Source organism: Pecten maximus, chromosome 14 (genome assembly GCF_902652985.1).
Source record: "Pecten maximus chromosome 14, xPecMax1.1, whole genome shotgun sequence".
Classification (NCBI taxonomy): domain Eukaryota; kingdom Metazoa; phylum Mollusca; class Bivalvia; order Pectinida; family Pectinidae; genus Pecten; species Pecten maximus.
In genome coordinates, this window is record NC_047028.1 from 36331122 (window position 1) to 36356748 (window position 25627).

The following is a 25627-nucleotide window of genomic DNA, read 5'->3' on the forward strand; positions in this document are numbered from 1 at the left end:
ACACGCCTGTCAAAGTACATTAAATACGTCAGGAGGATTCGTCGCCTGTAATATATTCCGAACTGCGGTGACATTTGCACGCAAGTAGTAATCCGTACATATACCTGTGATCCATACAAAAGCAGGCAACGACAGGTATAACTAGCATATAGATACAAATTACTTATACAACAGACGCGCGCGAGCAGCAGGTGAGGGACGAACTATTGTTACGACTAATTTGTCGGTAAAGGCTGCCGAGACATGGCGGACACAACAGTTAAAAATGTAAGTAAAACATGAAAAATCAGGGTTTTTTTTATGTTTACTGATTTAATTGATTATAACATTTGACAGGATTCTGCAAACTTTGAACAAAGATATCAAACGTATTATGTTCACATGTGGCAGTGGTGGATTCAAAAGCCATTTTATAAATAACAATGATAAACTATGCCATCGCCTATTTCTGATGAGAAGAGGTTGGTTGAAATGATGGGTAAATTCGAATGTTATGTCGCATCGCACGGGTTTTGTAAGGTCTCGGGACAGACATAAATTGAAATCGAGCGGGGTTGAATTTGGATTACAGGGACTTGATGATCCGAAGGTTTCTGATGTTTGGGCCGACTAACCCAAATAAGATTTTTAAAAGGTCAATAAAACTTCAGAACATTCGGATTATAGGAATTAGCATAATTCTCAACATACGGTGAAATACATGTATATTGTAGTATAATATGTATCGTTACACATGCAGGGACCGTGGGAATTCACGCCAAACCCCTGTAATTTGACGGGGCGGGATGGTCTGTCGTTACCTGTAACTTAATTATTCACACAAATCAAAACAAACATAACAAAAACAAATACTAACGATACACAACGGTACTGTAGGGTTTATCTACAGGGTTAGGTAAATGTCCAATCCGTCAAATGGTTCATGGAGGTGATTCGTCATCCCTGGCGACGAAAACATAAGTCTTTCTGTCCCATTCCAGAAATAACCTCTGGCCTCGTTTGTATTTTTATCTAGTCCTCTGAAAAATTCCCTTATAAATAACATACTCTTGTTCTGGAGTTGTGAAGCTTTTAGTGATAAAAATAATGAACCACACCGTTAAATTATACAGTCGTTTAGAGGACACCATAACAAATGTCATCATGGAAGTTAAAAAAGAAAACAACAACAACAACAACAACAACAACAACAACAACAACAACAACAACACGTTAAATTCGTTGAATTATACAGTCGCTTGGTGAACATCATAGCAAATGTCATCGTGGAAGTTCAAAAAGACAACAACAACAACAACAACAACAACAACAACACGTAAAAGTTTGCTCCTGTCTGTAATTTAGGATTTACAGGATCACCTAATTAGTGAATCAAACATATCACATAAAGTTTGATTCTTCTTGTGGTGTGTGGCTTATTCTAGATGATTTACACGCGGGCGGCTTTGGGGAATAAGACAACTCTTACCACACAGGAACGCCTGGTCTGACTCTACAGTTTGCCCTCGTGACATCGGTTTGAGTTAGAATAACGGTTTGGTTTCAAGTTCCTTAAACTATTCCTTCGTGTTTTACGTGAGCTGATCTTTAAATCTGAAAACAAAATGTGTGTTTTTTTGTTTGTTGTTTTTGTTTTTATTAAACAGATAGCGAGATTAAATTCATAATGATTTTATTTTAAATAAATACAGTTGTATGTAATACTAGTATCACATTTTCTTTTAAATCTCTCCGATTAATCAGATATGTGCGGTTATAAGGTCGGCAAACTCTGAAAAAGAGGACATACAGAGATATAAGGAAACATGTAGAATTGAGGGACCAAATACTTGATAGGCCATTAAGTGTCCATATTTGATACCGGTTGGTTCTGTTACTCGAGATGGTTGGTCCAAATGCTTGTCACTAGAATATACGCTGCACCAATATGACTTTCTTAAAAGACATTATGTAAACTTTATGTAAACAATTGTGAATCAAGTTGTATAAACTTATAGTAATTATTATTCTTGTTGGCCCGGAAAGAGGCGCGTGAGGTGTCTTTCTGTGCGAGGAAACCGGAGAACCCTGAGAAAATCTAAGTGGTGGGGCATTTGACCCCATATCTTTTCACGTCCGATTGGGAAATCGAACCCCGACTGTCTTTATGAAAGGCAAGTGTGATACAACTATGCAACCCGACCATTTTTAACATACACATTTGCCTAAGTAACGCTTGCATACCATAATATGCACTAATACACTTTTAAGCACATATTGTTAACTGTCTTCTGATTCGATAACTTTTCTTCTATTGTTGAATAGGAAATAACAGAGATTCGTTTCAATTTTGTAGGTACCGTCAACCGGAAGCAACAATGATCAAAGTGGAATTGCAATGTCGCTTCACACTAAAAACAGTATGGATATCAGTTTAACAGCTACGAACACATTCGAAAGTCCCGAAAAACCGCTCACCTTCCACGAGAAGATTCGCTTTATTTCTCTTCTCGTATTTATCAGCGCCTCATTCATTGTAGCTGTAGTTCTGAGTTCCGTCTACAACATGTGACGTCATTTCCGGTTTAGGCTGTGAGATGCCATATTCTGTCCTTTGCAGAGACATGTACATAGCTTCGTCTTTGGATGTAATTTGTTGTATAGTGGATAAACTTATTCTGATGAGATGACAGTAAAGAGACAGAATTCTACACCCAGGCTGTAGTTCTGAGTTCCGTCTACAACATGTGACGTCATTTCCGGTTAAGGCTGTGAGATGCCATATTCTGTCCTTTGCAGAGACATGTACATAGCTTCGTCTTTGGACGTAATTTGTTGTATAGTGGATAAACTAATTCTGATGAGATGACAGTAAAGAGACAGAATTCTACACCCAGGCTGTAGTTCTGAGTTCCGTCTACAACATGTGACGTCATTTCCGGTTATGGCTGAGGTGCCATATTCTGTCCTTTGCAGAGACATGTACATAGCTTCGTCTTTGGACGTAATTTGTTGTATAGTGGATAAACTAATTCTGACGAGATGATAGTAAAGAGACAGAATTCTACATCCGGGACTTTGATATTAAGGCAATTGATTAACAAACGTTGTATATAAACCCTGGGTGTAGTTTTAAATTATACCAGGGTTGCTTTTATTTTAGAAAATATGCGATCACCACTTAATGAGTGTCATCAGTAGTCATCCATGTCTGGGAAATATATCTTTGAAACAGAAACGATCACCGTCAGTTTTTTTTTCTCTTGGCAATACTGCAAACAGATTTTGAAAGACCAGTTACATTCAAAAGTAGAAAAGCAATGTTTTTAATTCATCTAAGTCTGTGTGTTAGAGGATATTTAAGGAAACCTTAGAATTTGAAAATTATCGTGAACAGCTAGATTACAGAAACCGGATTACATTTTGTAAAATTAGAACAACTTAACATAAAGCAGGAAGGTGGAGTAAATTTGTAAGAGAAGATAGAGTTTGTACATATTGTAATGATGTAAAGGTTGGAGACGAATTTCACTATTTGTAAGAATGTAATAGATTTACCAGTAAAAGAAAGTTTTATTTATAAGATTATTTCTGTTCAAGAATATATGTTATCAAATGCCAATCCTTAAGCTGACAGTCCAAGTTAAAAAGCATTTAATTGAGATTAAAAAAAAATAATACATGTCCAGATTTCCAAAAATCGTTTCCGAGACATTCCCCTGTTATGGTAGTGTCGTATCTAAGGACGGGCAGACATTTTTCCTTTTTGTTATGCGTGGATACAAACCGCTATAAAGGCGCGTGCGTTCATTAATTGAGACAAGTATAAGATTAATTCTGTTCGAGAATAAATTCCCATCCTTATAAATGTATCTATTTCATCAGCTGTGAACATCATTATTGTATATATATATGTATTGTAATGTTGATTAACTATGTTTGTAAAGAGAATGAAACAAAACTCTTCATGATGAGATTCCATAACGAGGATTCACATAACATTCATTTATATCTTAACTAAACAAAATTTTGCTACACAATTGTATATTTATACCAGCAGAACAGACATTTACAGTGAAATATTAACATTGGAAACTTAAAAATTCATGTGACGTTTAGAAATTGATGACGTCACAGCAAGATATATTGCTGTTCACGAGACATTCCTGTAGAAAGACTGATTTCGTTTCTTTTTAAGAATCAGCGACATAATTTCTACACCATGCTTAATATCGTCTATATATCGATATTGAGATTTTGTTAATCAATTAATTAACATTACGTATCTACTTATCATAGATAAAATATTGAAATATTTTCACATGATTGTTTCTCCGTATGTTTATCGTTTTATAACAGAAATCGAAACAATTCAAAAATAAGACACATTTTCGATGAGCCTTTCCGTTAATTAACGTACAATGAATGAACGCCTTTCGGGTCGTTACACCAAGAATTCGGGTTCGATTCCTGTCGAGGCACTCGCCAGGAACTTTTTTTCGTCGTAGTTTCCCATTTATCAGGGTATTTAGGTTTAAGGTATAATTTACTAGAATCTAGAAAATGTCAACAATACGCTGTGCTTACTCTACCGTGACCACGTATTTCAGTAAGCCCCTAGCTGGCCTTACGACTGTCGCAGGCTTCGGTATTTCTGTATTTCACTCTAAATTTGAGTAAATAGAGCGTGACGTTTTCTACATGTACCTGTCACACCTGTACAGGTAAACAAATCTGTTAAACTTTTCCTAAATCAAAATGGCGACGACCAGACCTGAGGTGAGTGATTGTTAAATACATATTACATCTATTTACATTATACATACAGAACTGTATATTGTACATCTGGAGTTTGTATACAATGCATATGTATTGTAAAATACTGTAAGGCCAGGAGGGATTGTATACGGGAGAGTGTCACCTGTACATGTTGTTCAGTAAGTTTACAAATTCACTGTCACGTAACTTATTTATTTTTGAGAATAACATCTACATACCATTAAGGTGTATCGCGACACTTGTTCTCCCAACAGTACGCCAGCATAAACTTTGATACTGCTGTATCACAAAAATATTTCAATATCATCAAATGTAATAACAGAATGCTAAAACTTCATATTGAAACATTTCTTTATTCAATGTTTCTGTAACTATCTCTTAACACATATACCACACCAAAACATTTGTGGAGGGGTTCATCATTGATCACGAACCGTTTGGTTATTTCTCAGATCACTAGCCCTCCACCTCTGGGTTGCGAGTTCGAAACCTACGTGGGGCAGTTGCCAGGTACTGACCGTAGGTCGGTGGTTTTTCTACGGGTACTCCACCTCCAAATCTAGGCACGTCCTTAAATGACCCTGGTTGTTTATAAGGTCGTTAAACAAAACAACAAAATAAACACTAATCTTACTCGGCACAAGTGTACTGAAGCACCTTAAAATGTTCGTCATTTTTGTATATAAACTGTACCTATATGGATACATAATGACAATATATGTCCACTGCGTGTGAACATACTTTTGATACAATAAGATAAACACAGGCACATCACAATGTAAATTTTGTTTACCTAATTTATACTCATCTTTTATGTATTTAAGGAGAAATGCCAATTACTATATTTTAATTCGAAAGAAACAAAGCAAAATGTCCAAAAAAGTAGTCACTCTCCAATAAACAGAAGGTAGGACTTGATCTATCTAAGACCAACATCCGTCCGAGGTTGTGTCACTCTAGTAAACAGGAAGTAGGACTTAGTCCACCGTAAGATCAACAACCGTTTGAGGTTGTGTCACTGTAGTAAACAGGAAGTGGGATGCTCACCATAAGACAGCGCTTGGCAGTACTTGGCAGTAGCCTTAACTTGTAGCTGCTGGACTATCAGTCCTCAAGGTCGGTTGTAACCTTGTAGAGGGTGGACTATCAGTCCTCAAGGTCGGTTGTAACCTTGTAGATGGTGGACTATCAGTCCTCAAGGTCGGTTGTAACCTTGTAGAGGGTGGACTATCAGTCCTCAAGGTCGGTTGTAACCTTGTAGAGGGTGGACTATCAGTCCTCAAGGTCGGTTGTAACCTTGTAGAGGGTGGACTATCAGTCCTCAAGGTCGGTTGTAACCTTGTAGAGGGTGGACTATCAGTCCTCAAGGTCGGTTGTAACCTTGTAGATGGTGGACTATCAGTCCTCAAGGTCGGTTGTAACCTTGTAGATGGTGGACTATCAGTCCTCAAGGTCGGTTGTAACCTTGTAGAGGGTGGACTATCAGTCCTCAAGGTCGGTTTTAACCTTGTAGAGGGTGGACAATCAGTCCTCAAGGTCGGTTGTAACCTTGTAAATGGTGGGAAATTAATAGATGTTGACTAACCGTGTAGATTGATGTACCAGTACGGGTTCCACAAAAAGATTTCTCCATATGAAGTGATTTTTAGTTACGGTTATCTATTATTTCTTCATCTAAAGATATGAATTTACATTTACGTTACCTTAAGTAACATCCTGGAGTCATTAATGGAGAAAATTGCCATTAATTTCAGCAAACATAATGAATACATTCAGCAGCTGTTTTCGTTAGGTGTTCGCCTACGAAGGCGCTTTACACAACACGTCAATGTTTCACGTTCAGACATAGATGCTAATTTCAAACGCAGGTACAGTAATGTAGTTATTTCTGTTGATACTTGCAATGATTGATAAGTGAGAATTTTAGCACAAATCTCTCTGTTTCAGAATATGACACAGACAGTCTTCACAGTGTCCAGAGACAGCGTTCGAGACTCCGTGGCTGTCGACCAAGACCAGGGAGGATTGTATGGATCACACGTCAGAAAGCTACACGACATTGTCCCATTGACCACCAAAGAAAAGTTCAAGGCAGCTTTCCTGTTCGCTTTCCCAGTTGTCTTTTTCTGCATAGCCGTCATCCTTACCGCGAAGTACACGCCCTAAAAATGCAAGCAGACGACATCCTTTTACCGCCAAAACTTTCATCGTCGCCTTGTTCAGCAGACGACATCCTTTTACCGCCAAAACTTTCATCATCGGCTTGTTCAGCAGACATCATCGATCTTTGTACAGCAGACGACATCCAAAACCGCCAATATCACTCTTATGTACGGCAATTCTGTCACTGCCAAATACTGTCATCATCGCTCTAAACAATATTCTTAGTCCCAACATGCTCATAGACATCGTCATGTGTTACGTCATCACCGGGTGATGTGCGCACAAGGAGGAACATCGTTAATAAAAACAACCCCATAGTGTGAGAAATAGAATCAGCGATTGAGAGGTGAAACAAACCAATCAAAACGCTCCCCAACTTGTGTGTATTTGTTATAATTAGCCACCGGATTTCCTTTTAACACAGATAACCACATCTCATCGTCAGTCATTGATAAGATTATATTTATATTTTGTTAAAAATAATAAAATGACATTAAAATGCTCATTTGTTCATCCATTTATTAGCAATTCAGTATTTCAACACAGGTATAAATAGAGGACAAATCCAGTGAACACGCGTTCTACAGTATGTGTGAGAGGAAAGAGTGAAATACCTGGTATCATTATACTCAAGGGGAGGTAATTCAGCCTTGGTGTATTAGTCTGGAGTCGCATGCAATAGGCCATGGTAACGGAGTTCGGGTTTGCTGTATATAAGGATTTATAAGTCATATATGAAGGCAATATTACTACACGTACTCGCGAACATAATGAACAACGTCTACCGGCAAAGAAATCGGTATGCAAAATTACAAAAAAAAAAAAACACAAAAAAACACCACTTTTTTAAATAAGATTAAAATTTGTAGAAAATGAATAATAGTGTTAGTATATCGCGGTGACACATTTTTTTTCAATTGAATAAAATGTTGGAGACAAAATCTGTCAAAACTTTTGGATTTATGGGAAATCAGCAAAGCAAAAGTAAGGATAATGTTCTAAGAAAATGTGTCAACACCTCTCTTCTCTGTTACTTTCACAGAGCAGTTTCCGAAAGTAGGGAATCGGTGCCATATTTGAAGTTTTTGTCCGAAACTTCCATACTAGATTTTCACAATTTGGGTCCTAAGCACCACTGTCAAGTTCTTCGACTTAACATTATCCGATGTTGTTAATCGTTACTTATTTTGAATTCTACTTAATCTAATGGAGCTAAACTAAATATATTCCGTTCCTAAGACTAGGAAATTATGGCTGTTTCCATTTTGCAATTGACCATTAAATTTTCTCAATTTGTTTATAAATCTTTCCAGGAAAAATTCAATATAATACGAATAACACTCTACATGTAAAATCTGCAAAAAACATTTTTGAAAACTATTGTTTTTAACATATTGAGAAAATAAGTACAACTTTATGGAAGTTAAATACTGCAATGAACATCATATACCAAATTAATGCATATGGAAGGTCTGCGAATGAAAACTAGGTATTTTATGTATATTATTAAGATATCATAACCACACCAAACTTCCAAGGACAAAACTTCCACACTGTCATTCCTCTTAACATTCTAAGAGAAGGCAAACACACTATAAAATGATGATTAAACTCAGTGATTATAAAACCATACTTAGAGAAATCATACAGAAAGTTTGGAGTGTTTTTTTCACTACCGGGACAATAAGTGATTTTATCGTGCGTTTCGGTCCCATACATTTCTCTAACTACATTCACGGGGTTCTCTGAACAAAACTGAATAACTGTTTGTTTTGAGATGTATAATTTCATGAAACAATATCAGCATAAAAATCTTGTGAGTTGAAAAGTGTAAAATATCTCGTATATGACGGAAATGTCTCCAAATTTCTCTGTAGAGTCTTTCTGAGTACATGTAATGAGACTAAAAAAACGAAAGTCAAAATAACAAACAAAGAGATATAATGTAAGTATTCCGTACATGTATAGGCTGTGAGGACATCCAATATAGATCATGATATCATCAGAGAGTATCAGAAAAAATACAACCACATTTATATTACATGCATAACACAGGGATTTGGCTCGATTTCCAACCCATGGTCAATATATGTACTAGATACTGTTAATACATACATGTATATATGGAACATGGGTTGGGAAATTTGTGACAAGTTCCTGTGCAATGTAGTTCATGTTCCATGGAAACAACTTTTTACGCTTTGCTATATCCCGCTCCCTAAACCACCAGGCAAAAATCAAGTAGCACTTTTAACATTGAACGTTTTTATTACCCCTTAATGTAAAACAATATGGAGTCAAAAAGCTTTTTTAGTATTTACAAGTATTTTGAAGAAGGCATATCAGATAGTATGAAAACAAAATCAAAACAGCATGATTTGAGGTACCAATGTTCTGTAAGTTTAAATGTCGGTATCTCTGCCACATAACCAAATAATCATTTTTTTTTTTTTTCATGGTAAATACTCAAATGTGATAGGTCGAAAAATTCTTTTCATTCTTCTATGAAAGAAATTCCGAGAATGGCGCGAAAAATGTGACGTCATAATACGACAATTGACGTTGCGTATTGCTTTGAAAAAAGAATCCCATTTAAAACCAGTAAAATTGTACATAAAACATGTTTTAAATTAGAAAATCATTTTCAAAAATTAATTATAAGCGTTGATGTCATTTTTTTTAGTTTCATCGGGGTAACATTCCATAGATTCAATTTTTGATATATAGTCTTTATGACCCGTATTGAAGTGAGGGTTTAATCTCAAATTGTTCTCTGGATAATAATGCAAAGGAAAAGAGGTTGATGTGGTTTTAAGCTATATTATCATCAGTTAATCTAGACTGATTTAACTACTGAAATTAGGTAGTATTCTCCACTGATGGTGTTTTCCCCTTTGAACAAAAACTAATTCCCCATCGAGAAAAATTCACATAAAACTGGGGAAATACTCCAAAACAGGGGAAATCTCTCAAATTTTGATGAAATGTGTAAACATTATAGCAAAGAAAAGCTGTAAAATGTTAAAATTTAAAGAATAATTCAAGACACTGCAGCCATTTATTTCCCATTTCATAATGGGTAGTTTCCCCAAATCCTAGATTAACTTCTGATAATATATATTTTCTTTTGACAATGTCAGCTACCGCGTAAAAATTAGGGTCATTGATTATGGAATAGAATATTCAACAAAACTTGATGACAAAATGTCAAAACACTTTACTTTACACGGTCTATAAAGTTTGAACTCGTCTTAGCAAGGTCATTTAAATGTCCCTGACTAGGAATATACGGGGAGCTTAAAAAGATTTGACAGACCTTGTTTTCGACACAAACAAAACAATGGGCATTATTGAGGTGAAAAAGCCTGACACACAGACACATGCATACACAAATAAAAAGCATATTACACTTTCCATGTTCTTACATACAACTTGTACAAAACATAGGAATGAGTTATCTATATTTCAGTAACCATGGTAATTTTATAACTATACATGTACTCTATGTATGCGCAAATGTGAAAAACATTTAATCACATGCAAAACGTATTCTAATGAAACTTTGTAGAAATTTCAGATTTTTTAAAATCTATACAGAAAGAAATCTGTCCCCAGTCTCCTCAATGTTTAGTGGTTCGACGTTTAAATATTTTAAACATGTTAAGCTTATCAAACATTTTTGCCTCTGCACATAATGTTGACATAGTTTAACTAATCGGGGAATCCAGAGGTATCTTGGAACCCAGTATGGTAGGGCCGTTATTGGTTCTATGTTAGTTGGAGCTTTTCTGGTCCAAAACTTTAAGATATATATATATAAATATCGAGAAAAGAGTTTGTGTACATGTAGATATATATATAAAAAAACAACCTTTCCTGAAGAGCAGCAAGAGCTGTGAAAGCACTAGAAAGTTTGTTGTTTAGTTATATATATACATAAAAATAAGTATATATATATATATAAAAATAACAAAAAAACAGGACTTTGTCGCTAGGCCTTTCTGCCCTCTCGGGCTTCTTCAGGCCTGAGAGGGCAGAGAGGCCTAGCGACAAAGTCTTGTTTTTTTGCTATTTTTTATACATTCACCTTTGCAAGGACAGATTACTTTTTCTTTTATGCTATATATATATATATATACATGTATCAGGCCAAATTTTCCTTTGAGAGAGAAAAGCATCACAATACATTCATTGAAGCCCAAAGAACTACAAACAAACTTTTATTGTAATGCTATCTATTTTGAATTAAGATTTCTGTTGTGTTTCTTCTTAGCTTTGCACCTACAAAGTTTTGTCGACATTAATACTCAATATCTTAGATATCTTTAAATATTTCCCCACATATCTTTAAATATTTCCCCACATATCTTTAAATATTTTTTCACATATCTTAAATATTTTCCCACAACACCACTAAACAAGTTCAAGTTGTAGCACTTTTTCCATTGCATTATTTAAATAGTTTGATAAATAAACAATCATTTGACAATTATGCCAAATACAGTTTAAATGCATCTAGTATCCTTAAAAAAGATGACTTTTTTTTTTTACATTGCACCATAAATAATATCAAATTAAATGATTGATTTATAAATTTGCAGGACATATTTTCAGATATCAATATCAAATTTGAATCACATTCACTCTCCTTCCCCCCCTTAATCCAAAGATTTAACAATACGATTTTCATACTTAGGCATTAGTTTTGTGTTCTCTAGACGGTAGTGTATTAAATGTTTATGAAGGATAGGTCAATCAATTTAAACAGAGGAATTATCACTTCTGAAAAACAACTCTTACACACTCGCCACGGAATGTGCAGTATGATATCACATTTAAATCAAAATACAAAATAACCTTCCGAATTTCTATACAGAACACAAATTCATCTATAGGGAAACTAAAGGTATTCGCTACTAACATTTTCATTCTTTTCAGTTGCTTTGATGACATCACACAAAACACTGTATATGCAGAATATATGACATTGTGACCTTCAATTTAGAAAAAAAAGATGAATATTTAAAACCTAATTTTAAAAGCTATAAATATAATAATATTATTGCTTTTTTTAAGAGATATTTTCTTTGGGTATTCAAAAAGTATGCAGAATTTGTTAAAATAAATATTATACAAAAACAAGGCAGTCGGTATTATTCCTATATATCTGCTAACTTTCAACCTGTATTTATCTTCATTTATGTCAAACTCCAACAGAAATATACACCCAAGTGTATGCCATTCTAAACATAATGAAGATATAAGCAAATTCAACATATTAAGAAACAAATATAAGATAGACATAAGGTATTATGCTATATATGTATATATATATATCTGAATACAACAAGAAATAATCCAAAAACTTTTTCTTATAAACAACACAACTCAAATTTGAGTTTCACACATCCAGTTTGAAAGGTTTTCAACCGACAAAAGTATAAACCCATCTCCAGTTTGAAAAGTTTTCGGCAGACAAAAGTGTAAGCAACACACTTTTCAAACACATTAATTACTATGTTAATACACTGCTAGTATACAATGTATGTCCTGAATTTACATTGCATTTTCAATTCAATTTTATTCAAATTTAAAATGATTTTTAAGACTAATAAGGTCTTAAGATTGTTGGCAGTGTTTTTAATGGAGAAATTTTCTGCTTTGTAGACCTACGGCTTGTCAAATAGTCCAATATGGACAAATTCATCTACAAATAGCAGACTTGTCATCAATGATAAATATGGGCACACCATCTGAATGTCCTGTTAAGTATTACTTAGCTTTTTAAAATTCTGAAAACATAATAATGAAAATAATAATTGTAACAACTGAAAAATACTTTAACATTTCATTATAATTATTATTTTTGATAACATTGTGTTGAGAATTTGAGAGGATGGCTGTAACTACACAGGTTTTCTCATGTTAGTCTGTAGATAGATAATCAAATATAATATTCTACATATAAATACACCTTTAGCCAACAAATTAAAACATATACATTCCTTTGCCACTCACAGAAATATTTATCACAATATTGTAGATAAATTGACAAAAAACTTAATTTATCACTTTATTGATAAAAAAACCCATCAACTCTAAATTGTTTCACACAAACATAATATTGTTATCTTCAAATTGGTTAGATACATGTACAAAAGGAACTGATATTGTTTTTGAGAACAATGTCATTAAATTCAGAATTTGACGGAGGAAAATCTGAGTCGTTATTACCTCCCTTGGATAAACATGGTCTGAAACTACACAAAACTCTCAAAAATGACAATAACTTAAAATCATTCGTGTTAATGTTAGTTATGAAAAATGACAATAATTTAAAATAGTCTGTGTTAGTGTTGGTTACGAAAAATGACAATAATTCAAAATTGTCCCTAATATTAATGTTGGTTGGGAAAAATGAAAATAATTCAAAATGGTCCGTGTTAATGTTGGGTATGAAAAATGTCAATAATTAAAATACACAAACTTTAATGTTCGCATAAAAAAGTCTGTTAATGTTGGTTACGAAAATGGCATGATTATACATTTTGTACATTTTCTTTTCACCATTTAATTTTTTTTTTTTTTACACAGTTAGTGGACTTCACAAAACAGTTTTACTTTCATTAATGTTTTATGATTAATTCAGGTTTACAATATTATTTTGGCCATGTTACCTATTCACATTTCATACAATATTGTTTTACTTAAAAAGCAAAATTATTACTGGTTAAAACCAGTTATAACGTATTTTGATATATTTTGTTTCCAGAGTTTTTCAGTTTTAAACAATATTTGTTTCTGAATCAATACAATTAAAAATCTTCAGGCCTATACATACTACTGGGTTGATACGATATTACAATTATAAATGTCAATCTGACTGTAGTGGATTTAAAGAGATGCATTGAACCCCTCATTAGGGATGTAGAATAATTATTATACTTGGCCTCAGGGACTTGGCACAACATTCAGATCTCAGGATCCACGTACATTTACAAACACAATGCATGTATCTAATATGTATACTACAGACTTTTTGATTATATAGAAGTTATTCAAATCATAATAATTTTCATTTTTATTAAATTTGCAAATTTAAGTTGAATAATTGTCATGATCAACGTTTAAAAATAAAATGTAATTGAATATATTTTCAATAATTTGAAAGTGGAAAGACATAAATTTTAGAATTCCAGCTTTAAAATGAAAGCAAACTTAAAGAGTCTAAATTTTATATAAAATACTTATTCGAATATGTTAAAACTTCATTGTTTGAACAATTCATTTAGGAGTGTTATACATAATTATGTGTTAATAAAATCTAATCCTTTTAATGTCAACTAATAAATACCTATACGTGTACATGGAAGAAAAAAGTGTGGAAAGCTGCTTCAGGTGAAACTGTGTGATATTAAGGACTTCCAAAACAGGGGCCATTGATTTTTGACTCCATTGTTTTGACTTCATGTAGACAAATGGTAAAGTGTGATTCTAGGAAATGAAAATATTTCTATTCTGAGAAAAGCTTGAAGAGACCGTAAGAACCTTCAGATTTCACTGATAACAATGGTGAAAAAGGAGGTAAATTTCATCATTATGAAAGAAATGCTCGCACATATATGGGTAATATCATGATGCTCATAAGCATATTAAGCTCACACAAAATGTGTATACATAAATATAATTATATACACTGTTACAGCTTTCACATCATAATCTTTGATTATTGTAAAATATCATCATTTAAGACCCATGGCCCCAAATCATTTACATTACATCATTTTTACAGCATACCGAAATTCACACTGGAGGTCAAAGGTCACCTGCTCCTTGGCTGTGGTTCATACAAAGTGACCTCATGGAGTTCAAAGGTCACATGAAAGATCCAAGGGTTGCACGGAAAGTATCCGCACTGCCCTGCTTAGACATCAATGCTTTGTGATTCCTGACACAAGCAAACAGTCAGGACATGTTATGACATATAAGCTATAGAATTCAAACATTTTATCAACACTGATTAACTTGACAGTATCTTGTCTTCCGAGTCATCTTCCAAGTTCAAAATCAAAGGTTAAAGGTCACACACACCAATATAGCATCAGCTTTCAATGTCAAAGGTCACAAATACAGTGACCCAAGCACCAAAATCTTAAGTCAAAGGGTTATAGTGTGGCCCCAACGCACACTCTTACATGTACATTCACAGGTCAAAGTTCAAACATTTTTTTTGTTCGCAGCATCCAATCTCAAAATCATAAGTCAAAGGGGTCACACTGGCCCCAGGTTCAAAGGTCACATTCAGGGTCAAAGGGTCACTTTGGCCCCAGGTTCCATTCTTACATTAAAAGTTCAAATGTCACACACATTGTGGTCCAAGCTTTTCACTAATGTTGTTAAAGGTAAAAGGGTCACACTGGCCCCAAATTCCAAGGTCACAATCAAGGTCAAAGGGTCACTCTGACCTGAGCCTTTTAGGTCACAATCAAAGCTATATTGGTCACATATTATGAGTGTGTCTTCAAAATTTGATGTTTTTCTTCTTTTCCTCACTAAAGCAGTTCATATCATAATCACACATACCACTGACACCAGCTTACAATATCACAATCATGAATCAAAAGGTCACACACCAGGTGACCCCAGTTTTGAAGGCTATTTCCTCTAAATGTTTCTGATCTGCAATATTAAAGGTCAGACTCTGTGCCCCTGCGGCCCTGGTAAGTTGACCCTTATGTTAAGGTGGTCCTCCCTCTGTCCCATACCAAGGTCACCCGACGCACTATCATCCCTGTAGCCCTGGAAAACATGTCAATAAGAGTAAATAACTTGTAATTTATCAAACAAATTATGGCCATAGCTTTCCAACAATTAAAAATCTGTCTTCTCCTAAAATGATATCATTGTTAATCAGACTATGTGATTCATATGGAAACATAATTATATACTAGTTTTTTTTTAAGTTACGTATCATTCCATGTCCCTAATATAAATTTGTAATGAAATTATTAAGATAATTAGAATTTTTTCTTATTATTTTTATTTTATTTTTTTTTTTCCTGTGTTGATGAGATAATTCCATTAGTATACAGTATATAAATATGTTTAACTTTACACTACTTCCATCTTAAAGATAATGCAGAAAAGCAGATTCCGAAAAATTCTATGTTGAAAGGTGTTTATCTTTACAGTAAATTCGTTTTTGAAAGTTTTCACAAATATGGATGTAAAATCCTTTAGCCAGAGTGATAGTGAGATGGTTCAGCTCTGAAATAACAAGCTATAGCAATACACAGCAGCACCAAGAGCCATCAAAGGGAAGGATTGAGCACAGCAGATGATAGAAAAGACTGGACTACAGTGTACTATATAACTAGTATCAGTTGTCGTAAAAAAAAGATTAAAAGATAAAGCTGCTAAAATTTCTTCTTTAAGTAACGTACAGTAAAATATATCTATAGATTTTGTACCAAAACTCTTCCTAAGTTATCGGTTGATGATAAAAGATTAAAAGACAAATATGCTAAAATTTCTTCTTTAAGTAACAGTAAAATGTATCTATAGATTCTGTACCAAAACGCTCCCTAAATTATATTACAGATGCTTTGATAATGCTATTTACATGTAGTTTATACAATATCATGTATTCTTAACTTAGTTGCCAGTAATTTTTTAACACAATGTAAAATATCTTAATTTCTGAGCAGAATTATGTTACTTTCCTATAAGGTTTTGAAAATCTTTTTGTCCATTTCATATCAACATTTGAAATTTTATAAATATCTACAATATGCTAGAAAGAACATTACCAAAAAAAACTTTTTAAGGGGAGATAATTATACTTTTATTTAAGGGGAGATAATCATTTTTCATTTAAAATCAAACATGAATAATAATGTGCATTTTTCAAAAAATTTAGAACTTTAAAACATAAAACCTTACCTCTGAATTAATGTTACTGTTTATGAATTTATCCATTGTTGGTAGTATCATTCAACACTTGTGCTGCAGTAAATATGTTAAATATGTAATTTAAACAATTGTTTAGAGATTTCTGAGTATAAATTCCCGAAATCCATTGTAGTTGAAATGCCTACCACCATCTGGAGATTTCCACAAAACAGCAAGCAGACATTGGTAACAACATGAAAACTTGGTGTAGATTGCTATCATAGAAAAGATCCAGCGTCGTGATGATAAAAACTCCAGAAATGGAGGTACTGTCATTTTAATTTAGAATTTTTGTAAATTTATATGATTTTGCATTTAAAACTTTTTAAATCATGTGTGTATGTTTTCAAACAGATTTTGTAAAATATGCAATTTTATACTGACAGCAAAATTGTCACTTTTAGGAAAACCTGAAGTCTGTGATGGCCCTGAATTTCAATAAATAAACCCATATCTTTGTCTGAAAAATTAAATTATGTACTTTAAATAAAAAATTAAAAAGATTAAAATTAGAAAAAATCAAACTGAAGAACTGCGGTTAGACAGAAAAATAAATTTTAGTAACTATACAGAGTAATATGATCTTGAGAAGTTATGGAGACTTAAAAGACGAAAACTTGTTGTCTGTCCAAGGATTGCAAACTTTGACAAGTCTGAATATACACCTTCTCATGCCATATCACTTTTAGCAATTCTGTGATATTGCGAAACAAAACTTTAATTGGATTAAAAGTAAGACATGTTGTAGACTCAAGATCAACAGACATGGATCGACTGTAAGCATGTCAGAGGTCTATAATATTGGTCTGTATACGTGTTTCCAATAACAGAGTAAAAATCTATCATACATTAAATTTTTTTTTCAATTATTGATAAAACATCTTACTGCTAATTAAACCGAGTAAAAATCTAATCATACATTAATTATTTTTTTCAATTATCGATAAAACATCTTACTGCAAATTCTCCTTGAATAAAACCAAATTTGACAGAGACATCAGCGTAATATGTTACACGTACGTAAGTACTATGTATATATTTTTGATATATTTAGACATAATTCCAAAAAAACCAGTCCATGAGAATGTATCGGTCTTATGCCTGTAGATCGACGGTGCAATTTGATGGAACGTATTCATCAAATGAATCACAAAGCCGTTTGGTAGTAAATCTACCAGTTAGCTTTGCTTAGAAAAATGATATTAAAGACATTGAATTTCATAAAGAACTTTTAATGGAAGTTGTAAAACGCAGAAAATATGCTGACTAGATTGTATTCATATTTCCTAAAGAATATTTGATCTGAAAAGGCTTAAAAAACGGTACATATGTATACTCATCAAGTTATTGCAAAACCAAGCCCAGAGGAAATAAAAAGTCTAGAGTCGTTATACATTAGGGGGGTGAAAAAGAAAGAAAATAAACTGTAATTAATCAATTAAAAATGAGACAAAAAACACCAACAAAAGCAAACAAAAACAAACAATACTAGCTATCGGTCAATTTTCAAACAAAACCACCAAACACCAACAAATAAATAAAACGTCCTCGGCCATCAGGTTAATTTTGAAGTCCCCGGCCGCCATGTTTACCTTGTCTGGTGTTAGGCTGACATGATCTCAGCCCTCAGTTTCATTAGCGACGTGTAATTCCAAGCTCTACAGACACAACAGGGTAAAACTTAGTCGTAGGTAAAACTAATCTATTATCAATGATTGATGTAGACAGTCATACATGTCTACAAAACTCTGACTCCCTTTTTTTTGAGATTGTGAGTTGTTCTAAATAATTTCAAGATATTGCAGCTGTGCGTTTTAGTCTTGAAGAAGAGTACATGTACATGTATATTATAAATATTTTCTGACCTGCTTATTTATTACTCAGTTTAATTTTCTTTTGAGGTACGTATATATTATCAGAAAGGTCAAACAATATATTTTTTTAAATGCATGACTTTCAATATATTTAATATAAAATTTGAGTCGCATACGACAGTTGTTAACGAACAAGTGAAGGTAAAACAAAGCATTAATTGATATTAATGTTTTAATTAACAATAGCCATCACCTAGAGAATGCGGAGAGACATTTACTAGCGAGGATACCAAGACAATGTAAGGATAAAACTGACATATTAACAGAGACCAGTCTTCAAGGGTCGTGAGATTTCAAAATTTGAAAATTGGGAGAATGGAGGAATTGATTTACGAGACATATACACGCTAGCTCTAAAGTATAAACTGGGACTGTGGGACATACACACACAGCTCTGGGACATTGTACACACTGGGATTGTGGGACATACACACACAGCTCTGGGACATTGTACACACTGGGACTGTGGGACATACACACACAGCTCTGGGTCATTGTACACACTGGGACTGTGGGACATACACAGATAGCTCTGGGACATTGTACACACTGGGACTGTGGGACATACACACACAGCTCTGGGTCATTGTACACACTGGGACTGTGGGACATACATAGAAAGCTCTGGGACATCGTACACACTGGGACTGTGGGACATACACAGATAGCTCTGGGACATTGTACACACTGGGACTGTGGGACATACACAGATAGCTCTGGGACATTGTACACACTGGGACTGTGGGACATACATAGAAAGCTCTGGGACATCGTACACACTGGGACTGTGGGACATACACAGATAGCTCTGGGACATTGTACACACTGGGACTGTGGGACATACACAGATAGCTCTGGGACATTGTACACACTGGGATTGTGGGACATACATAGAAAGCTCTGGGACATCGTACACACCGAGACTGTGGGACATACACACACAGCTCTGGGACAGTGTACACACTGGGACTGTGGGACATACACACACAGCTTTGGGACATTGTACACACTGGCAGTGTGGGACATACACAGATAGCTCTGGGACATTGTACACACTGGGACTGTGGGACATACACACACAGCTCTGGGACATCGTACACACTGGGACTGTGGGACATACACACACAGCTCTGGGACATTGTACACACTGGCAGTGTGGGACATACACAGATAGCTCTGGGACATTGTACACACTGGGACTGTGGGACATACACAGATAGCTCTGGGACATTGTACACACTGGGACTGTGGGACATACACACACAGCTCTGGGACATTGTACACACTGGGACTGTGGGACATACACAGATAGCTCTGGGACATTGTACACACTGGGACTGTGGGACATACACACACAGCTTTGGGACATCGTACACACTGGGATTGTGGGACATACACACACAGCTTTGGGACATCGTACACACTGGGACTGTGGGACATACACACACAGCTCTGGGACATTGTACACACTGGGACTGTGGGACATACACAGATAGCTCTGGGACATTGTACACACTGGGACTGTGGGACATACACAGATAGCTCTGGGACATTGTACACACTGGGACTGTGGGACATACACACACAGCTCTGGGACATTGTACACACTGGGACTGTGGGACATACACAGATAGCTCTGGGACATTGTACACACTGGGATTGTGGGACATACATAGAAAGCTCTGGGACATCGTACACACCGAGACTGTGGGACATACACACACAGCTCTGGGACATTGTACACACTGGGACTGTGGGACATACACACACAGCTCTGGGACATTGTACACACTGGGACTGTGGGACATACACAGACAGCTCTGGGACATTGTACACACTGGCAGTGTGGGACATACACAGATAGCTCTGGGACATTGTACACACTGGCAGTGTGGGACATACACAGATAGCTCTGGGACATTGTACACACTGGGACTGTGGGACATACACACACAGCTCTGGGACATTGTACACACTGGGACTGTGGGACATACACACACAGCTCTGGGACATTGTACACACTGGGATTGTGGGACATACACACACAGCTCTGGGACATTGTACACACTGGGACTGTGGGACATACACAGACAGCTCTGGGACATTGTACACACTGGCAGTGTGGGACATACACAGATAGCTCTGGGACATTGTACACACTGGCAGTGTGGGACATACACTAATAGCTTTGGAACTAAGACACAGGTTTTTTGGTACCTACTCTACACACTTACAGTCGACAGGTGATTGTCACAGGTGATAAAGATTGTAAGGTTGGAGGTCATGAGGTCAAGGGGTCAGGGGAGGGTCATCTAGGGAGACTTGGGGTTGGGAATGAACCCACACATCCACCTCCAAACGAAAAAAAAAAATCAAATTTCAAGCGAAATAAAGCAAATTATTAAATTGTATTTGCAAATATAGAAAATGGCAGTAAGCTCAGACTTTACAATAATATTATCTGATGGTTAGATATGTAAGCTATACGGAGAAATATTACACTCATGCTTGTTAATTTTGATTTCCAAGTGACTGAGCATCAGGTCCAGTAGCTAACCAATTTCATGATACCTTGAAACTGTAGGTACAGTGTATAATTACTTAGTAAACTGTAGGTACAGTGTATAATTACTTAGTAAACTGTAGGTACAGTGTATAATTATTTAGTAAACTGTTTACATGTCACCAATACAGGCAGCATTTACAACATGGTCAGTACATTTATCTAGAAATGAGGATTTGTGATCAATAGTGACTTCATGTTGTATAGGGACAGGGATATGTGACTTGGACTCAGTGGGACAGAAAGGTGATGTCCCCAGATGTGACTAAATGACACAATGTGACTAGTACCTATGATACCGGCTCCGTACTGGAGTAAGGTTGTGTCTGTGGTGTGACTAATTTATAGTGACTGTATGTGACTAGATGACATATTGTGACTAGTACCTATGATACCGGCTCCGTACTGGAGTAAGGTTGTGTCTGTGGTGTGACTAATTTATAGTGACTGTATGTGACTAGATGACATATTGTGACTAGTACCTATGATACCGGCTCTGTACTGGTGTAAGGTTGTGTCTGTGGTGTGACCTATTTAGAGTGACTGTGACTGTGATGTGACCTATTTATAGTGACTGTATGTGACTAGATGACATATTGTGACTAGTACCTATGATACCGGCTCTGTACTGGTGTAAGGTTGTGTCTGTTACATGACTAATTTATAGTGACTGTATGTGACTAGATGATACAATGTGCCTAGTACCTATGATACCGGCTCTGTACTGGTGTAATGTTGTGTCTATGGTGTGACCTATTTAGAGTGACTGTGACTGTGATGTGACCTATTTATAGTGACTGTATGTGACTAGATGACATATTGTGACTAGTACCTATGATACCGGCTCTGTACTGGTGTAAGGTTGTGTCTGTGGTGTGACTAATTTATAGTGACTGTATGTGACTAGATGACATATTGTGACTAGTACCCTATGATACCGGCTCTGTACTGGTGTAAGGTTGTGTCTGTGGTGTGACTAATTTATAGTGACTGTATGTGACTAGATGACATATTGTGACTAGTACCTATGATACCGGCTCTGTACTGGAGTAAGGTTGTGTCTGTGGTGTGACCTATTTAGAGTGACTGTGTTTGTGATGTGACCTATTTAGAGTGACTGTGACTGTGATGTGACCTATTTATAGTGTATGTGACTAGGTGACACAATGTGACTTATACCTGTGATACCGGCTCCGTACTGGTGTAAGGTTGTGTCTGAGAAACAGTACTAATTGAATCTTCCCCAATGGAGAGTTCCCGGTGGTCTATAATCATATCTATATCGGAGTCTGCATCCTTGGACGGGTCGCTCTGTAACAGGAAACAAACATCAGCACTTATGTTAAACAAAATGTATCTTTAATCTACTACAACATTCTACAATTAATCTATTGCTTCTTCTAACATTGTCTGAATCAACAGCTTTCAGTTTTCCATACCAAAATGAAAAATTCTGTACTTTTTTAAATCTGTTAAGTAACCGTAACAAATGCAATGTAATTTGTAATTTTTCCATAAGGATTTGATCAAAATCCTTAAGAAATTATCTTAAAACAGCTTTCCTCCTAAAACTGAGGACATATGAAATGGTATTGAAGATAATACATTTATCCTGTTTTTGACAGCAAGTAAACCAGTTCAGATTCGGTGAATCGGTTCAGATTAGGTAAATCTTAATCAGATTTGGTAGATCTGGTTCAGATTTTGTAAATTGGTTCAAATTAGGGATTTGGTAAATCGGTTAAGATTAGGGATTTGGTAAATCGGTTCAGATTAGGGATTTGGTAAATCGGTTCAGATCATGGATTTGGTAATTCGGTTCAGAATAGGTAAATCCATTTTCAGATTTGGTCAATCTGATTCAGAATAGTTAAATCCACAAATTAGGTCAATTCGGGTTCAGATTAGGTTGATCAGTACCAGATTTTCAAACTTGTTAATCATAAAGTGGGCTGATGGTCTATATGACCCTTCATACCAACTGATACATCAATATTGAAGTAAAACGTTACCCCCTGTAGCTGCTCGTCTGTGGTAAGAAGACGTGCCAAATGGCATACAACAGGCTGGTGATGTTTCCATTAATGTGGGGCGACAGTGTGTCAGAAATGGCTTCATAAATCTGTAAAACAATCCATTATTCATTTTAGTATTTAATCAGTCAATAAAACATCATTAATTTTGTATTACTGAAATACCAAAATGCTTCAAGATAGTGATTAAACTAAATTTTCATTGGTCTCATGTAATATTATGAATACTCATTAACAATTAAATTTGTGATGGAGCTTAATGAAGTTTCCATGAAACAAGAGGCCCAGGGGCCTTAACGGTCATCTGACTCTAAATTAAAACCCTTATATTATTGTAGTATGCATTCTCTGTAGCAAGTATATAGTGGCACTGTTGGCCATGGTGGCCATCTTGGATATCTGACCGACCCAATAAATAATAACACTTGGTCTGGACCATCTAAGGATCATTTCTGGTAAGTTAGAGCTGAATTAACCGGTGGAATTTGAGAAGAAGTTTGAAATAGGTGTTGTTCAGGAAAACCATGATTGCGCAATCATGTTACAAAATGGCCGCCATTGCTGCCATGCCAAAGTTTTTACATGGCCGAAAAAATAACAACACTTTGTTGGCACTCCTTCCTTAACATCCTCACCAATTTCGAGCTCAATGGCACCAGTGGAACTGGAGAAGAAGTTTAAAATGTGTTTTTTAAGATGGCGGATATGGCGGCCATCTTGCATTTCAGACCAATCTAAAAAATAACAACACTTGGTCGGGATCATCTCAGGAACATTTCAGGCAAGTTTCAGCCCAACAGCACTGGTGGAATTTGAGAAGAAGTTTAAAATGTGTTTTTGAAGATGGTGGTTATGGTGGCCATCTTGGATTTCGGACCGACCCGAAAAATAACATCACTTGGTCGGGATCATATCAGGATCATTTCAGGCAATTTTCTGCTCAATAGCACTGGTGGAGCCGGAGAAGAAGTTTAAAATGTGTTTTCAAAATGGCGGCTATGGGGGCCATCTTGGATTTCAGACCGACCCGAAAAATAACAACACTTGGTCACGATCATATCAGGATCATTTCAGGCAAGTTTCAGCTCAATAGCACTGTTGAAACCTGAGAAGAAGTTTAAAATGTGTTTTCAAAATGGCAGCTATGGCGGCCATCTTGGATTTCGGACCGCCCCGAAAAATAACAACACTTGGTCGGGATCATATCAGGATCATTTCAGGCAAGTTTCAGCTCAATAGCACTGGTGGAACTCGAGAAGAAGTTTAAAATGTGTTTTTCAAGATGGCAGCCATCTTGGATTTCGGACCGACCCGAAAAATAACAACACCTGGTCGGGATCATCTCAGGATCATTTCTGGCAAGTTTCAGCCCAACAGCACTGGTGGAACTTGAGAAGAAGTTTAAAATGTGTTTTTCAAGATGGCGGCTATGGCGGCCATCTTGGATTTCGGACCGACCCGAAAAATAACAACACTTGGTCGGGATCATATCAGGATCCTTTCAGGCCAGTTTCAGCTCAATAGCACTGGTGGAACTTGAGAAGAAGTTTAAAATGTGTTTTTCAAGATGGCGGCTATGGCGGCCATCTTGGATTTCGGACCGACCCGAAAAATAACAACACTTGGTCGGGATCATATCAGGATCATTTCAGGCAAGTTTCAGCTCAATAGCACTGGTGGAACTTGAGAAGAAGTTTAAAATGTGTTTTTCAAGATGGCGGCTATGGCGGCCATCTTGGATTTCGGACCGACCCGAAAAATAACAACACTTGGTCGGGATCATCTCAGGATCATTTCAGGCAAGTTTCAGCTCAAAAGCACTGGTGGAACTTGAGAAGAAGTTTAAAATGTGTTTTTCAAGATGGCGGCTATGGCGGCCATCTTGGATTTTGGACCGACCCGAAAAATAAAAACACTTGGTCGGGATCATCTCAGGATCATTTCTGGCAAGTTTCAGCCCAACAGCACTGGTGGAACTTGAGAAGAAGTTTAAAATGTGTTTTCAAAATGGCGGCTATGGCGGCCATCTTGGATTTCGGACTGACCCGAAAAATAACAACACTTGGTCAGGACCATCTCAGGATCATTTCAGGCAAGTTTCAGCTTAATCCCACTGGTGGAACTTGAGAAGAAGATTGAAATGTGAAAAGTTTACGCACGGCGCACGACGCACGACGCACGGCGCACGACGACGGACGAAGCATGATGACTATAGGTCATCCTGACCCTTCGGGTCAGATGACCTAAAAAACAAGGATGGATAGTATTGCAACAGCAATACAAAG

General features: G+C 35.9%; 1 protein-coding gene and 1 long non-coding RNA gene across 2 annotated transcripts in view; one reads left to right on the forward strand and one right to left on the reverse strand.

The window, feature by feature from the left end:
- The first annotated feature begins 81 nt into the window (after nucleotides 1–81).
- On the forward strand, nucleotides 82–4300 carry LOC117342913. Its single transcript, XR_004535925.1, has 2 exons — nucleotides 82–267; nucleotides 2336–4300. It is a non-coding gene; the product is annotated as an uncharacterized LOC117342913 (long non-coding RNA).
- A 3122-nt stretch (nucleotides 4301–7422) lies between these two features.
- The window catches only part of LOC117342506 (sodium/hydrogen exchanger 7-like), a 55135-nt gene continuing 36930 nt past the window's right edge, over nucleotides 7423–25627 (reverse strand). The window contains 4 exon segments of the mRNA XM_033904682.1: nucleotides 7423–15720; nucleotides 22489–22620; nucleotides 23322–23360; nucleotides 23362–23431. Coding sequence (XP_033760573.1) covers nucleotides 15616–15720; nucleotides 22489–22620; nucleotides 23322–23360; nucleotides 23362–23431 — 346 coding nt within the window. The 3' untranslated portion in view covers nucleotides 7423–15615.